A 17910-nucleotide genomic window follows, 5' to 3' on the forward strand; every position below is an offset into this window, starting at 1 on the left:
ACACACACACACACACAGCGCTGTTAGTACTTTCATCAGGATTGTCTGTCACGATGAACAATCCTCCTTTCGAGATTAATTCCTCACAAAGTGCAGACCAGCTGCATATATTACATATATACAAATTACACACATATATATATACTCCATATATTACAATACAGTATGCAGTGACATTAAAGCATGCATAACGCCTTCTTTTATTTAGTTTTTTACCTTTCTCAATCTAATATTTTAATTTACACTTGACTCCCATCGATCTTTTTCTCTTTTACTTACTTTACTTTGATGTTTGGCAGGATATTGATTAGTTAACAAGCGTTTTATGTTGTGAGAAATGTGTGGCTGTGCCTTGTTGCCTGTTTTATGTCGAAAATAACATAATGTAAAAGTAGTTGTCAAGTTTAAATGATGCATCGGTGTGTGTGTGTGTGTGTGTGTGTGTGTGTGTGTGTGTGTGTGTGTCGTTAGCCCTGTGCTAACATAAACTCTTGGCTAAGAAAGTCCAGGATTAGCTAAACCTAAGTTTTTAACAGTGAATCACAGGTTAAAATGTAAAATATCTATGCAGAAGAAGATCTGATTGGACAAATGTTTGTTGTTTTTGTTTTAGCAGCATTGATCCTAACCCGGATTAGTCAGTGGGGTTTAGTTAGTCCAGGTCCAAGTGTGGTTTATGTGTTACCTGTGCGACCTGCTGGAAGTCGTCGTGGCGTTTCTGCAGCGCTCGCGCTCGGTGCAGCGACTTCCCCACGCCGCTGTGTTTGTTCAGGAAAACCTCACCATGCTGCTCCACCCAGTCCAACACCTGAGAGACAGACAGGTGGAGAGAGAGGCAGGGGGCGGGAGACAGACAGGTGTTTTTGTTTAAGCATGAGAGAATCTGAAACTCTAACGTAACAAGTCAAATGTATGTCTTAATAATTAATAAGTCAGTAAGTAAGCATTTTCTGAATCTGAATCTTGATGTTAATATTAAACTGGATAAGAATCTGGACCGAAATGCCGATGTGAATCTCAGTCTGGATCTGGATCTGGATCTGGAGTTGTCGTACCTGTCTAACATCCTGTTGAAACACACACAGCTGCAGGCGCTGGTGGAGGCGGAGTTTACGATGCTGCCACGCCCCCTCCACCTCATGATGACCCTGCAAAAAAGAAAAAACTACACATCAGTCCACCTGTCTGTCTGCCTGTCTGTTGGTCAGCGACCTATGCTGCTCTAATGATGGATGTGAGACGTGTTAAAGTGAGTCTTACCTGCATGACCTGGTGCAGAACTCCCATGATGCCGTGCGTGGCAGCAGTGAGGTCTGGTTTGGTCGCTGAGTCGTCGGAGTCAGTCGCCGGGCAACGCTGGAGGACGTCCAATAAGGCTTTACCACTCTCACTGACCTGCAGACAGACAGGTGTTCAGACAGACAGGTATGTGGACAGACAGACAGGTGTTCAGACAGACAGGTATGTGGACAGACAGACAGACAGGTGTTCAGACGGACAGACAGGTATGTGGACAGACAGACAGGTGTTCAGAAAGACAGGTATGTGGACAGACAGACAGGTGTTCAGAAAGACAGATATGTGGACAGACAGACAGGTGTTCAGGCAGACAGACAGGTGTTCAGACAGACAAGTATGTGGACAGACAGACAGGTGTTCAGGCAGACAGACAGGTGTTCAGACAGACAGGTATGTGGACAGACAGACAGGTGTTCAGGCAGACAGACAGACAGGTGTTCAGACAGACAGGCATGTGGATAGAGAGTCAAGTGTTCAGGCAGACAGACAGGTGTTCAGACAGACAGGTGTTCAGACAGACAGGCATGTGGATAGAGAGTCAAGTGTTCAGGCAGACAGACAGGTGTTCAGACAGACAGGCATGTGGATAGAGAGTCAAGTGTTCAGGCAGACAGACAGGTGTTCAGACAGACAGGTGTTCAGACAGACAGGCATGTGGATAGAGAGTCAAGTGTTCAGGCAGACAGACAGGTGTTCAGACAGACAGGCATGTGGATAGAGAGTCAAGTGTTCAGGCAGACAGACAGGTGTTCAGACAGACAGGTATGCAGACAGACAGACAGGCACCTGCGTGTAGTTAGCAGAGATCTCCTCGTTCAGCTCCTGGTGTTTCTTCGTGGCAGCTTCCAGCTCTGCTGTCGCCGACGGCAACGGCCCTTCAGAGCACGCCTGAACCCAACCCTCCACTCTGAGCAGGAACTGGACCGACAGACAGACAGGTAGAGAGACAGACATCGAATCAGGTGGACACACAGACAGGTAGAAAGAACAAAACAGGTAAAATAGTAGATAGACAAATGAAAATACATGTAGACAGGTAGATAGACAGGTAGACGGGCTGGTTGACAGTTAGGCAGTGGGTAGACAAGTAGATAGAGAGGAAGACAGGCAGGTAGAGAGACAGATGGACAGGTATTGTAGATAGACAGGTACAAAAGTTGGTGGTGAGACAGGTAGACAGATTAAAATGCATGTAGACAAGTAAACAGGTAGACAACAGACAGGCAGATCTTGTGAGACAGATAAAAGACAGGTAGACATGCAGGTGTGCAGGTATATACTGCAGGTGTGTTGATCACTGACTGTAAATAGTTGTACTAATCACCTGCTCTGCCCCCTGGTGGAAGCCGGTTGCCATGGCGAGCGTGTTGCTGCGCTCCTCCAGCGTCGCCGTCAGGGACTTCCAGTCTTCTTGTAACCGTGACGACACAGTGGCGATTCGCTCCGCCCCGTAGTGACCGGCCTCCGCCAGCCTCGCCGCCACGGTAACCACGCTGTCCACGTTCACGCTGCCGTTCTGCGCCGAGACACACACAGACACGTTGTTAAGGACAACGTGTTACACCAAACAACACACATACACAGACTGACACACGCAGACTGACCATGCAGTTGGCGGTGAAGTGCTGGTGTTGTGTCTGGAGGTCGAGGGCGTGCTGGTGGTTCTGGCCGACCTCCACCAGACTCTGCATGAACAACTCTTTACTGTGAGCGATCCACTCCGACATCTGAGGCAGACAGAAAGAGTGAGACTAAAACCTGCCATCACACCTGTAGTTCAGTTCGGTTTCCCCACATTTGCGACATGAAATTCATTCTTCTCGGGTTTATTTCACTAATGAAAACAACCTCACCTTGGTGGCGTCCTGCTCGAACAGGTGCAGCTGCAGCGCCTGGTCCAGGTGCAGCTTCCTGTCGCTCCAGCTCTGCAGCAGGTGACTGCGAGCCGCCTGCAGCCGGTCCAGCAGAGACGAAACCTTCGGTGCAACACTCTGGAAGTCTGCCCCGCCCGACAGCCAGCTGCCGTGGCTACAGCCGCCGCCGCCACCTTCGGTAGAGGCGTCGCCGTGGGAGGGGCCCAGGCGCATGCGCTGGAGCAAGCTCCGCCCCTCTCGCTCAAGGGCGTCAACCGGTGCCGTGGCAATGGTGTTACGGAGACGACCGTGTTCCTCGAGAAGTCTGGAAAATATGGAAATTACTCCATAAACAAAAATATCTTTATAAAAGACCATCATTAATAGTTTCTAGAGTGTCTTCCTCACTTGCGGGCCTCGTCCACGTCCTGGGGCTCCGGTATGCGGTTCAGCCCGGCCTCCAGCTGCTCCAGCTGGGACAGCAGCTGCGAGGCGGCCCCCGAGAACTCCTCCAGACCCAGACGCAGCTCGGTCCACTCCACGTGGTCGTACTCCAACGAGCCCCCGAGGTCAGAGGTCAGCTGGGAGGGGTCAACGAGCCGGGACAGACCCTCCACCGACACCAGGCTGGTCTGAACAGAGAGACAAGTGGTTTAGTGACTCGTCGTATTCTATTGTACATCAACAAGTAAACACAGGAAACTACAGCGCAACTTAAAACGATGATACCTGAACCAAATTAAAACAATAATCATAAAAAATTATCAATACAATTTTTATTAAAAAGCAATAAAACTTCAGAGCAGAATAGTACTGCAACAGACGGAGTACTTCTACTGCTATAGAACTCAGTAGATGTACTGCAGTAGCCAGTAGCACCAGCAGTACCTCAGTTAGCAGCAGTAATAGTACTTCAGTTAGCAGCAGCAGTACCTCAGTTAGCAACAGTAATAGTACTTCAGTTAGCAGCAGCAGTACCTCAGTTAGCAGCAGTAATAGTACGTTACTTAGCAGCAGTAATAGTACTTCAGTTAGCAGCAGCAGTACTTCAGTTAGCAGCAGTAATAGTACTTCAGTTAGCAGCAGCAATAGTACTTCAGTTAGCAGCAGCAGTACCTCAGTTAGCAGCAGTAATAGTACTTTAGTTAGCAGCAGCAGTACCTCAGTTAGCAGCAGTAATAGTACTTCAGTTAGCAGCAGCAGTACCTCAGTTAGCAGCAGCAGTACCTCAGTTAGCAACAGTAATAGTACTTTAGTTAGCAGCAGCAGTACCTCAGTTAGCAGCAGCAGTACCTCAGTTAGCAACAGTAATAGTACTTTAGTTAGCAGCAGCAGTACCTCAGTTAGCAGCAGTAATAGTACTTCAGTTAGCAGCAGCAGTACCTCAGTTAGCAGCAGCAGTACCTCAGTTAGCAGCAGTAATAGTACTTCAGTTAGCAGCAGTAATAGTACTTCAGTTAGCAGCAGCAGTACTTCAGTTAGCAGCAGTACTTCAGTTAGTAGCAATAGTAGTGCTTCGTTTAGCAGCAGCAGTACCTCAGTTAGCAGCAGTAGTATTATTTCAGTTAGCAGTCTTTTTAGAGCAACAGTAGTGCTTCAGTTGTCAGCTGTAGCACTCAAGTTACTACTTCAGTTAACAACAGTTGTAGTATTTTAGTTATCAGTAGTACCGGTTTATCACTTAGCATCAATCGTAGTTCAGTTAGCAGCAGTAGTAGCAATAATGTTCTTCTTCTGTTAGCAATAATAGTACTGAGGTTATCAGTAGTAGTAGTACTTTAGTTAGCAGTGGTAGTACTTTAGTTATCAGTAGCAGTACTACAGTAGTACCTCGTAGCTGAGCTTTGTGCTTCCCAGGTTGGTCTTGTGTTTCTGCCAGAAGGTGTCTGGTAGTACTTTATTTAGCAGTAGTAGTATTATAGTCATCAGTAGTAGTGCTTTTGTTAGCAGCAGTAGTACATAATTCATCAGTAGTAGTACTTTTGTTAGCAGCAGTAGTACATAATTCATCAGTAGTAGTACTTTTGTTAGCGGCAGTAGTACATAATTCATCAGTAGTAGTACTTTTGTTAGCAGCAGTAGTACTGCAGTAGTACCTCGAAGCTGAGCTTGGCGCTGCCCAGGTTGGTCTTGTGTTTCTGCCAGAAGGTGTCTGGTTTGATGAGCAGCGCTGTGTTGATGTTGGAGGAGAACGACTCCTGCAGCGTCCGTAGCACCGGCTTCACGCTGTCCCACTTACTGCCGCGCATGTCCACCACCACCGTGAAGCCACGAGCACGCACGTCCTCACTGACAGACAGACAGGCAGGGAGTCAGTGCAACCCTGTCTCATTTACTTCTACACCTGGCTGCTGCTACTGTGTGAGTACAAAGACCTTACTGAGAGGGAGACAGGCAGAGAGACAGAGGGGTGGAGAGGCCGACAGGTGGAGAGGCCGACAGGTGGAGAGGGAGACAGGTGGAGAGGGAGACAGGCCAAAGAAGAGACAGGTGGAGAGGGAGACAGGCCAAGGAGGAGACAGGCAGAGAGACAGGTGGAGAGGCCGACAGGTGGAGAGGGAGACAGGCCAAAGAAGAGACAGGTGGAGAGGGAGACAGGTGGAGAGGGAGACAGGCCAAAGAAGAGACAGGTGGAGAGGCCGACAGGTGGAGAGGGAGACAGGCCAAGGAAGAGACACTGGAGAGGGAGACAGGCCAAGCAAGAGACAGGTGGAGAGGGAGACAGGTGGAGAGGGAGACAGGCAGAGAGACAGAGGGGTAGAGAAGGAGACAGGCCAAGCAAGAGACAGGTGGAGAGGCCGACAGGTGGAGAGGCCGACAGGTGGAGAGGCTGACAGGTGGACAGCCAGAGAGAAAGACAGTTAACTCATTCCAAGTTTCACTCTTTATGTCCTCTTTAGTTCCACTCATGCACGGACTGTGAAACAGACAGACAGGTAGACAGACAGAGAGGCAGGTAGACAGACAGACAGACAGACAGACAGGTAGACAGACAGACAGACAGGTAGACAGACAGACAGACAGACAGGCAGGTAGACAGACAGACAGACAGACAGGTAGATAGACAGGTAGACAGACAGAGAGGGCGTTACCTGGGTATGGTCGCCAGGTAAGTGACCAATCGGCTGAGGTCTTCCTGTTTTATTCGATCATGATTGGTCCTGGCAGGGAAGGTCAGGATCGGTCCGCCACGTTTGTCCCGTCCACCTGGAAAACACAGTTCGTTAAACTGGGTCCCATCAGGACCAGACTGGATCCAAGTGGACTAAAAGCTGCAGCAGTGTGTACTTTACCCGACACGAAGGCCACTTTCTCTCTGAGCACCGTCAGGACGTCGACCGCCCGAACGCACTCTGCTTTACCTGAACCTGAGGGACAGACAGAGAGAGAAGTCCTTCAGCTGGTCCCAGGTGCTCGTCTGCTGTAGGAAACTCACGACCTCAGCATTTAGAAAACTGTAGCCAACGCTTTAGAAATAATCAATCGACAGAAGAATAATTGGCAAGTATTTTGATCATCCAACTTTCCCCAGTTCCAGCTTCTGATTTGAGACGATTCGCTGCTTTTCATGTCTTATGCGAAAGCAAATTGAATATGTTTGGATTTTATTGCCGAGTTGGTCGGACGAAATTAGCAATTTGATGGCGTCGTTTTAGGCTTCAGGCCTCTATTTTCTGACATTTTATAGATCAAACAATTCAGCGATTAATTGAGAAAATAATCAGCAGATAAATCGATTATAATCTGAAAACAGTTGCAGCTTTATTCTCAACCAAAACCCACTGTGTGGATCCTTCAGTGGTGGAAGAAGTATTCAAATCCTTTACTTAAGTAAAAGTAGTACTGGAGTAATACAACACTGTACAAAAAGTACTTAAAGTATCAAAAGTACTCATTAGGCAGCAGTCGCTGTAATGCTACCGTATCATGTACTATATTATCCGATTATTATTAATTACCATTAATGTTGGTCGAGGTGGAGCTTTATATACGTTACTATTTGGTAGTTTAACCCTTAACAATATATCATTTTATTAAACTCATTATAGATTTTCTGTGTAACATTTAACTTTGTAAAATGTAGTGGAGTAGCAGTTTAAAGTAGCTTAAAATAGAAATACTCAAGTAAAGTACAAGTACGTCCAAATTGTACTTAAGTACAGTGCTTGAGTAAATGTACTCAGTTACTTTCCACCACTGATACCTTCAGATCTAACAAATGTGTTCAAAGCATTTCCTTCCTTGTAAAACATTTAACACGTCCATTTTTAAACGTTTTTAATCGCACATTGTTTGCTAGCTTGCAGTCTTCTTCTTCACAGCATTTTCAGGCGCATCGCTGTATTTCCTGGCTCGTTACCGCCACCAACTGTCCATCAGTGAAGCAGCATGAAACGGTGATTCAGCACCACACAGCTCCTCAGACCGTAAAGTCTCTCCGTTTCCTTCCTGGTGTTGATTTCACTCATCGCTTCTCGGTGAACGCATCTTTCACTGCCTCGGTTTTCGGTAAATGTAATAATAAAATTTGGAGAAAAAGGCCCAGCAAACAACATCAAACTATTTCCACCCGTCCACCAAAATGAGCCAATCGGGCTTCAGAGAGAGGAGCTGACAGACATTTCAATTAAAAAGCTGACTCCTGCAGCTCAGTGTGTGTGTGTGTGTGTGTGTGTGTGTGTGTGTGTGTGTGTGTGTGTGTTGCAGACAGATAGACAGGCCTCCCATGTGCGTCAGATCATCCTGCACAGCGGGAGGAAGCTAATCCAACACACACACACACTGAGGGCATTAAACATCTCACATTAGCAGCTCGAGCAGTGATAACCCTCTGAGAGAAAACCTAAAAACAGGAAGGAGATGAAGGAGAACGCTCGCATTTACACAACCTGAACTACGTCCTAACAGTGTCCTGCTTCTCCTTCGTTACTGTCCTTGAATCGTCTCCTCCCACCGGACCGATCCGTCTCCTCAAAGCCCACACTGACGGTCCAGACCCAGATTGTCTGTTAAATCTAGACTAATTGTTTGGCTTGAGACCACTGATGGATTATCAGAGGATTCTGGTGTATACCCTATTTTAACTGTGTCATAGCACTGAAAACACAAATCTACGCATACACAGGTCAAGCCAAGCCACAGCGATGAGAAAACTTCCCTCAAACAGGGACAGAAAAACTCTGGAAACCTAGTGGTCATAATGACCTTAACCTAATATGGGTAATAATAAAAACAAGGTGTCCTAATACACGAAAGTAAAGAATGATATTCCCAAGTCCATTTTTTCTATAACAAGAAACCTCAGAGTGCATTATTTCATACAAATTTGTTCATTTTTAACTGCATGTGTAGCTGAAACTATTCAATTATTTGAGTGACAGAAATTATTTAGATAAAGATCTTTAGATATAGATCTTTCGCACTAAATGCCCCTCCAGCTGTTTCACAGTAAAACACAAGCTGCTGTTTCACAGTAAAAGCCCTCCTAGTCCTTCACAGTAAAAGCCCTCCAGCTGTTTCATAGTAAAACACAAGCTGCTGTTTCACAGTAAAAGCCCTCCTAGTCCTTCACAGTAAAAGCCCTCCAGCTGTTTCATAGTAAAACACAAGCTGCTGTTTCACAGTAAAAGCCCTCCTAGTCCTTCACAGTAAAAGCCCTCCAGCTGCTTCACAGTAAAACACAAGCTGCTGTTTCACAGTAAAAGCCCTCCTAGTCCTTCACAGTAAAAGCCCTCCAGCTGTTTTACAGTAAAACACAAGCTGCTGTTTCACAGTAAAAGCCCTCCTAGTCCTTCACAGTAAAAGCCCTCCAGCTGCTTCACAGTAAAACACAAGCTGCTGTTTCACAGTAAAAGCCCTCCCAGTCCTTCACAGTAAAAGCCCTCCAGCTGTTTTACAGTAAAACACAAGCTGCTGTTTCACAGTAAAAGCCCTCCCAGTCCTTCACAGTAAAAGCCCTCCAGCTGCTTCACAGTAAAACACAAGCTGCTGTTTCACAGTAAAAGCCCTCCCAGTCCTTCACAGTAAAAGCCCTCCAGCTGTTTTACAGTAAAACACAAGCTGCTGTTTCACAGTAAAAGCCCTCCTAGTCCTTCACAGTAAAAGCTCTCCTAGTCCTTCACAGTAAAAGCCCTCCTAGTCCTTCACAGTAAAAGCCCTCCAGCCTCTTCATAATAAAATCCATCCAGCTGATTCACAGTAAAATCTGAGCAACCCTGTCTCCTAGAAATGACAATTATATCCAACTAATTTACAGCAGCACATACGTGTGGAGAGAAACGTAATACTGCCTAAAGTTTTTTATAAATAAGGAAATGTTTTTCGTATCTGCGAAGTCGTAAAACGCTGATACTGAATGTATCAGTTCACTGACAACGCATTTCATGTGTTTTCCTACATTATCCGCTCGTAGCAGCTGATGACGGTCTTGGTTAAATATTCGTTGACCTGAAGCACAAGACAGGGCGTGTTTATTAACATTCAACTGAAACCACGATCTTTCCCTAATCGTAGGCAAAGCGCTTTTGTTACCTAAACTACACGCAGGACGTGAACCCCGGTCTCTAATGTCAAAGTCCTGCACGTCATACGTCCGTCATCCAACCCCGACCACCTCCCTACTCAAACTTAAGTGCAGCACAAGAACATTTCACATGAATGAAAAGTATATAAATGTAATTTCTAGGAAACGGGGGTTGCTGCTGAGAGGTTTTATTTCTGTGTGTAGATCATTAATAAAAATATGAGAACAGGCTGTTCCTTATCACTGCCGATATCTAAAGCACCACTCCAGCGTCACGTCGGCCCGTCTTTCCTGTGTGAATAAATTGACCGAATAGGGAAAGATGATGTATGCTGCTGATGTTTCCTGTGTGGATCCCACAGACTTGTGTGAGAGTGGGCAGACCTCTGGGTAATATATATATATATATATATATATATAACAGGTCTGAGAGCAGAAGCTAAGTCGCTAATGAGTTGGTGGTGGGAGTTTGTGGGCTGTAAACATGACACTGTGTCTGAATCCGGCATGTTCAATTATATACAGCTCTACACTGACTACTATTAGAAAACTCAGTTAGGAGTCTGATTGATCCTTGATCAGCTGTCTGTCAGGCTGACTGATCCTGGACCAGCTGTCAATCAAGCTGACTCCAGACCAGCGCAGAGAGCTGGAGAAGGGATTTCCATTGTGATGAAGCTGTCTCACACCAATAACACACACACACACACACACTCTCTGAGTCAGTGTAAAGCCTAAAATAGCTGCTGTACAGAGCAGTTGAAAAGCCTTCAGAGAAACTTGCTGTCAGTCTGTCAGGACTCATCACACTGATTATGCAACAAAAACTAATGAATATGTTTCACCACAATGTCCTCTGAGTCTCCAAAATGTCAGCCTCTTACACATGAAGACATCAGAGTCGGACTGAGGCTGGATTTTTTAAGGCAGATACCAGTATTGATATTTGAGAACTGTAAAATTTTGATGACAATACATATACCAATCTTTATTTTTTACTTTTATACTTTTTTATGGTATTGCAAGATTAAAACAGATCAAATAAAGCAACAGACTAGGTCATTAAATGGAGTGGGTTTACTGTATGTTGAGTGTCACTAAAATGGATATACATGTCATTATTAAGGCCTCTGCCCCCTCATAGAAACACAAAATTCGAAATACTCTAAATATACATGTTAATTAATAAATAAAATGCAATAAATTGCCCAAGAGAAAAAACAGAATGAAATAAAATAACAAACAGTGGGGTGGGGTGTTGAGTTAAGGTCATCACCCCACCATTACAGCTCCTTATAGTGCCCCAACTGGTGAGAATTGACCATGTAGAAGCTTCTTTTTGAACCTAAGCACACAACATAAATTTAGTTATTAAAGATAGTGACCAAGATATGTACTGAGCAGCACATTTTATAGTGAAAAAATAAACTTGTCAGTGCTCTCTGGTGGACAAACTCTGTAATGGAGAGTCTTTGGCATTTCTCTACTGCAGTTTGATGGTAATTACACTGATACGTTTTGTGTCTGCGATAAGATAAAATTGGCCTCTAGAAGACTTATTGTGCAAAACGACTTAAGTTCATTCAAACTCGATCGGATTAAGAGCTAGATGTCATTAAAAAAATTGGAAGCGCAAGTAAAAAATTTAAAAGTACAAATGCGTCTGCAGCTGTTTCACAGTAAAGGTCTTTCACCTAATTTTTAGTAAATACCCTCAAGCTGTTTCACAGTAAAAGCCAACAGGCTGCTTCATTGTAGAGGCCCTCTCACTGCTTTACATTTTAAAAAACATAGTTTTCACAGTAAAAGCCAACCTTCTGCTCACAGTAAAAGCCAACCTGCTGTTTCACAGTAAAAGTCCCCCAGCTGCTTCACATTTAAAGCAAACCAGCTGTTTTATAAGTCCCTCTCACTGATTCACATTTAAAAAACATAGTCTTCTAGCTGCTTCACAGTAACATCCCTCTAGCTGCCTCATAGTAAAGGTCCTCTAACTGCTTAACAGTAAAAACCTTGAGCTTCTTTGCAGTAAAAGTCTTCAAAATCGTTTTCAGTAAAAGCCCCCAATCCTTCACAGTAAAAGCCCCCCAGCTGCTTCACAGTAAAATGTCTCCAACTCCTTCACAGTAAGAGCCCTCGAGTTACTACACACTAAAAGATTTCCAACTGCTTCACAGTAAAACACAACCTGCTGTTTCACAGTAAAAGCCTTTCAGCTCATTTATGGTAAAAGCCCTCCAGTTTCTTCACAGTAAAAGACCTCTCAATCCTTCACGGAAAAAGCCCTCCAGTTGCTTCACAGTAAAAGCCCTCTCAATCCTTCACAGTAAAAGCCCTCCAGTTTCTTCACAGTAAAAGCCCTCTCAATCCTTCACAGTAAAAGACCTGTCAATCCTTCACAGTAAAAGCCCTCTCAATCCTTCACAGTAAAAGACCTGTCAATCCTTCACAGTAAAAGACCTCTCAATCCTTCACAGTAAAAGACCTCTCAATCCTTCACAGTAAAAGCCCTCCAGTTGCTTCAAAGTAAAAGCCCTCCAGTTTCTTCACAGTAAAAGACCTCTCAATCCTTCACAGTAAAAGCCCTCTCAATCCTTCACAGTAAAAGCCCTCCAGTTGCTTCACAGTAAAAGCCCTCTCAATCCTTCACAGTAAAAGCCCTCCAGTTGGTTTACAGTACAAGCCCTCCAGCTGCCTCACAGCTTCACACTTGCTGAAATACTACACCAGGTTTGTTGTATGTTTCTTTAACTCAGATAAGTCTGAGTACATTTCCTGAACAATAACAAACCACTGCTCTTTTAGAATTGGCTTGACATCGTCTTCTTGTTCTAGATGTTTTGCTGCTACAAGCAAAATGTTTGTCAGGTTGTCAGGTCTTATAAAGCCCCCTCAGTGTTCTTTCGGTACGTCGCAGCACATTTGTTTGGAACGGCCACAATGTCTTTTACGGTTACATTTATATTGTTGCAGAAAGGCTTTAGTTTAGTTTTAGCTAGAAGTTTGGCTGCAGGGTCGATCCACCACTGTGGTCCAGACTGAAATAGTACTACTGGACGGATTGTCATGAGATTCATATAGACATTCATGTTTCCCAGATGATGAAGCCCCAATACTTTGTTTTATCTTTGATTTTAGCCCTGAGCTTCCACTGCTTCCCCCTAGGCAAGGCATGGGTCAGCAATGGGCCAGCTCAGTGGAAACATCGCCCTGCGTGCTCAGTTTTTTAATTTATTTTAATTTATTTCAGAATAACAATGACTTGTTAAACCAGAGTTACAGCAGCTTGTGTTTTTACTCATTTGGAAAGAAGTGGCCTGCTTCATTTATTGTTGAAATGTGTGTTATTCATCTCATTGTTACTTTATTAGACTTAGTTTCAGCACCATGCGCTCAGATCGCCTGCCGCTCTTCTTGTGGGGGCAGTTTTATCATATTTAATAGGATTTACACGTATTTACGCTGTTATCTGCGGTAGATTTATGAAGAATTGTGTAAATCTTCAGCTTCTGTCGGAAGGCCAAATGTTTTTGTTGGAGGGCCAGATTTGGCCCACGTGCCGCTGACCCTGAGGCTGCTCCTAAAGTGCATCCACTATCATAGTCCTCTCCTCTTTAATAATAAATGGTCCCTTACTCATATGTAAAGAAATGTAGATTTTCACCACTCACCTCGCATGAAGCATCAGTACTGTTGCTATGGTTACCCGCAGGTTAATATACCTTGGCTGGTTAAACTGATGATTTTAATTGATTAATCATCATCATCATGGTATTAAATCTACCAGTAATACTAGATTACTACCGGACTGAGTGGAACCTGAACGCACCACGTGACCAGCAGTTTATCTTACCTATCAGGTGCCAGAGACCGTAACGTTACTACTACACATTACATCACACGCGCGTTTAACCACCAAGCAGGCCTTCCCACAATCCTCCTTGGTAGGACCCTCCAACCCCAATACACACACCAGTGCTGACACACACACACACGCGCGCGCACACACACGCACGCGCTCTGAGTCAATGGGCGGATGTGGAGGCATCATGGCGACAGCAGCTCCCACTACACACACACACACACACACACACACACACCCTACCTGCCGTCGCCAGGCCGTCCGGGCCCGCTTCTCCTCCTCCATCCACCGGATTCATCCTCCCTCCTCCTCGCGCTGCTCCTCCGCCTGGCGCCTCCCTCCTCTCCTCCTCCTCCTCCTCCTCGGCTCTCTCCTCCGTTATGTACCGTCGGTCGCTCCGCTCCTCGCGCCTCCTCCCTGCCTACCCGTCCATCCCTGCGGGTTTACATCAGATCGGATCGGTCCAGGCTCCCGGGCGGGCGGTCGCACCGTTGGACGGACGGATGTGTTCCCCTCCTCCCGGTACCGATCAGTCGGTCACTGCTGCATCCTCCTCGGCTCAGCCTCGACAGTCCTCCTCCTCCTCCTCCTCCTCCTCCTCCGCTGCTGCTGCTGTTCTTACGTTACCGTGATCCCGCGCGGCATCGCATCACATCACGTCACCGTTACTGGCACCGATACCGTTACTGCCCGCAGTTACCGTTACCGTGAAGTTCACAGCAGCCCGGGTCGCTCTGGTCTGCTGCCGGTCCAGGCAGCGGACGGTCGGTCGCTCGGTGTGTGTTTCAGCACGCAGGCGCACCGTAGAGACACAGGGGCGCTGTGCACGAGGGCTGCAGCAGCTGCACCGATCAACACACACACACACACACACAACCCCTGCCTCTCCGTTACTACTAACGGTCATGTTACCGTCGGTACAGCTGGGCTGCTGTACCGGGATCAGCTGAGGAGGCTTAATTATTCTGTTCTATTGTGATTCTATTATTTTTATATTATAATATATTATATTATACTATATTATAATATATTATATTATACTATAATATACTATATTATATTATATTATACTATATTATATTATACTATACTATAATATATTATATTATACTATATTATATTATATTATACTATATTATACTATATTATATTATATTATACTATATTATATTATAATATACTATATTATATATTATACTATATATATACTATATTATATTATATATACTATATTATATTATATTATACTATATTATATATATATACTATATATTATATATATATTATATTATATTATATTATACTATATTATATTATATTATATTATATTATATTATATTATATTATATTATATTATATTATATATATATTATATTATATATATTATATTATATTATATATATACTATATTATACTATAATATACTATATTATACTATATTATACTATATATATATATTATATTATATATATTATATTATATTATATTATATTATATTATATTATATTATACTATATTATACTATATTATACTATATAATATACTATATTATATTATATTATATTATACTATATTATATTATATTATATTATATTATACTATATTATATTATATTATACTATATTATATTATACTATATTATACTATATTATATTATATTATAGTATATTATATTATAATATACTATATTATACTATATTATACTATAATATACTATATTATATTATATTATATTATATTATATTATATTATATTATATTAGGCCTACTACTTTATTACCGGACACAGAATAACGACAGTAACCAATAATAACGATGATAATAATAATAAAATTAATATAAACCAATAAGAATACCATACTAAAATACAATAAAATAAAAAAAAATACAATTTTATTTATATAGCACATTTCATGCAAAGAGATGGAATCAATATCCTTCACAAAATACACTGAATAAAGGTGTCAGACACCTTACACACTGAGACAATACAGTAAAGGGTTAGGAAAAATTAAACATTATTATGAGCTTTAACTTCTATTTTATTTGTAGAATCATTACAGGGACGATAACACATTTACTAATAACAGAAATATCTTTTAACTCGAGTTTATAAAAACCACGAAAGGACGAGGAACAGCTGAAGTTAGAAAGTGGAACCTGCAGAGCCGAGTGGAGCTGCTCCAGCTGCATCTGCAGCGCCGCCCGGCGGCCAGAGGAGCACACTGCGCACCTGAGCGCACCTGGACTCCTTTAACACCTTGTTCCTCTTTTAGGAATTTCCAATTTTAATGAAATTGCATTTACACACATTTGCACACTTTTAATTTTACTCTCATTCATAGTCTACTTTTAATTATTTGCCACAGTGTTCACATGTAGGCTGCGTTCATTTAGCTTTGGCGACAACTCCTCCCGTTGTATTTAATGCCAATAAAGCTCTTTTGAATTGAACAGACGGATAGATGTTATTGTTATTATCTCCATTGATCCGCGCCACTTTGGTGCAGAGGGGTGCGCAGTCGCGGCGTGATGACGTCACGTTACCGTAGAAACAGAAGAGCGTCGGCTTGCTCGGCTGCTAACAGCTAGCATAAGTGTACCAACGCTAGCTAGAAAACGTTATTTTTTTACAGCTACGTAGCGTTTTTAAATCCACTTTTAAACGCCAGTGCGTCAGTGTGAAGGTTGTGTAACCGGTTAAGGTCGCTTTTTCTTTCGGTTAACCGAATTATTAATAGTTAGCTTCAGCTAAAACGACAAACAAGGCTAGCTGCGAGCGCACAAGCTGCCGATGTTGCTAACAGGTGTTACACCGAAATCTGCGACCCGTCAAACTCTGTGACACGAGAGAAAAAGTATCGAGCAGATATTGGCAGGTGAGACACCGGTACACTCCTCTCCACCTGTTGGCTGTCACATATATCAACATTAGAGACCCAGTCTGAATATCAGTGTGGTTAGCAGGCAGCTAACACTGTGACAGCGCGGTGACCTCAGTGTTTGTGTCGGGTTACAGTGAGGATGGAGCCGGTGGAGGTGGAGGAGGAGGAGGAGGCTGTGGTGTTGGAGCTGAAGAGGCAGCTGGAGGATGAAGACCTGAACCTGGAGCAGAAAGTCAGCCTGCTGAACAACGGCTTAAACAGTGAGACAACCGGTGTCCCACCTGTCTGTCTGTGTCTGTCTACCCTACACAACGAATCTGTCTTTCTGTGCCTTTTAGGGCTGCAAATGACGTTTTTTTAATTATCGACAGATATCTTCCTGATTCATCTATTATTTATTTATTCTATATTAGAGAAAAGTAGCAATGATTGGCATTTATCGACTGACTGATTAGTAGTTTCAGCATTTGTGTGTTTACCTGTCCACCTGTCCCACGCCATAATCAGGTCTGTCCTCTGTGGTTGGGGTTAAAGGTGAAACACACAACAAGGCTTTCCCTCCTCAGACGAGCAGGTTTTTTAAATATTTATTTCAAAAACCATACAGGCTTATTAAACATTCAATACTTCAGGTAGAGCAGGTCGAACAATTGAACAAAAATGAAACCAAGAACAAAGAAAGCCGTAATTACAGAGTTCAAAGGAAGAGCATCCAGATTATCACACGGCCAAAGTGCGTTCTTAGATTTACAGACACTCAAAGACTCTTTTAAAGATGACATATCATGAATAAAAACATTAAATAAAGGTTTAATGTTGCCAAATTTACATTTGTGAATGAAAAAAATTGCCATAACAATCATGCTATTAATTGTTAAGTCTTTTGATTTGTCCTCCAGTACAACGCCAAATTTAACATCATTGTAATCGAAAGATCGGACACTAAGCAACGTTCAGAGTTCGTCTCCAGGAAGTTGCCTTCCATAAAACGTTTTGTTGTTAACCAGTTAAAGCACATGAGTCTGTCTCCGTCAGAGGCTCTGAACATGGCGGCGGTGCAGACTGACAGCAGTGTGTTGGCTCGTGTGAAGTCTCGCTTTTATCTGAGCGGCGTCCTGAGTCACTGCGTCCTCGTGCTCTCTCTGGATCCCAGGAGGCTGCGGGGCCACTGGAGCGCCGCCGCCACGCTCGCCCAGCTCGCCAGGTGCGTCTCAGAGGACAGGTGTTCCTGTAACTGTGGCAGCCATTTACTGACGGGGAGCATTTCAGTCTTTTTCACTTTGTTTAAAATGATTTTAAATCTCAAAAAGTATTTTAGTCATTAAAATTGTCACTGTCTTAATTTGTTTTACATGTTTTAATTTAATATATTGGATTTTTAAATAGATGGGTTTGTATTTAAAAATCTAATTAACATTAATTTAAAATATACATTTGATTATTTACGGTGCGACAGTGTTACTTGTTTCTAATATTAGCGACAGTGTTA

General features: G+C 43.3%; 2 protein-coding genes across 5 annotated transcripts in view; one reads left to right on the plus strand and one right to left on the minus strand.

Moving 5' to 3' along the window:
• Positions 1-14361, minus strand: part of LOC122871882 (kalirin-like) — a 51357-nt gene extending 36996 nt beyond the window's left edge. The window contains exons 1-12 of one of the 4 annotated variants that reach the window (XM_044187417.1): positions 13781-14361; positions 6446-6520; positions 6245-6359; positions 5249-5441; positions 3561-3784; positions 3153-3477; positions 2904-3026; positions 2624-2815; positions 2086-2217; positions 1261-1395; positions 1056-1148; positions 686-808 (exon numbers count right to left, since the gene is read on the minus strand). In XM_044187417.1, coding sequence (XP_044043352.1) covers positions 686-808; positions 1056-1148; positions 1261-1395; positions 2086-2217; positions 2624-2815; positions 2904-3026; positions 3153-3477; positions 3561-3784; positions 5249-5441; positions 6245-6359; positions 6446-6520; positions 13781-13835 — 1785 coding nt within the window. In that variant the 5' untranslated portion in view covers positions 13836-14361. Of the gene's footprint in view, positions 1-685; positions 809-1055; positions 1149-1260; positions 1396-2085; positions 2218-2623; positions 2816-2903; positions 3027-3152; positions 3478-3560; positions 3785-5248; positions 5442-6244; positions 6360-6445; positions 6521-13780 lie in introns of those variants that run through there. The other 3 variants (XM_044187416.1, XM_044187418.1, XM_044187419.1) reach the window with 3 other exon arrangements.
• Positions 14362-15648: 1287 nt separating this feature from the next.
• The window catches only part of iqcb1 (IQ motif containing B1), a 10121-nt gene continuing 7859 nt past the window's right edge, over positions 15649-17910 (plus strand). Inside the window, exons 1-3 of the mRNA XM_044187667.1 lie at positions 15649-16415; positions 16556-16681; positions 17457-17625. Of these exons, the coding sequence (XP_044043602.1) occupies positions 16561-16681; positions 17457-17625 (290 nt within the window). The 5' untranslated portion in view covers positions 15649-16415; positions 16556-16560. The remainder of the gene's footprint in view (positions 16416-16555; positions 16682-17456; positions 17626-17910) is intronic.

Source organism: Siniperca chuatsi, linkage group LG24 (assembly GCF_020085105.1).
Source record: "Siniperca chuatsi isolate FFG_IHB_CAS linkage group LG24, ASM2008510v1, whole genome shotgun sequence".
NCBI lineage: Eukaryota > Metazoa > Chordata > Actinopteri > Centrarchiformes > Sinipercidae > Siniperca > Siniperca chuatsi.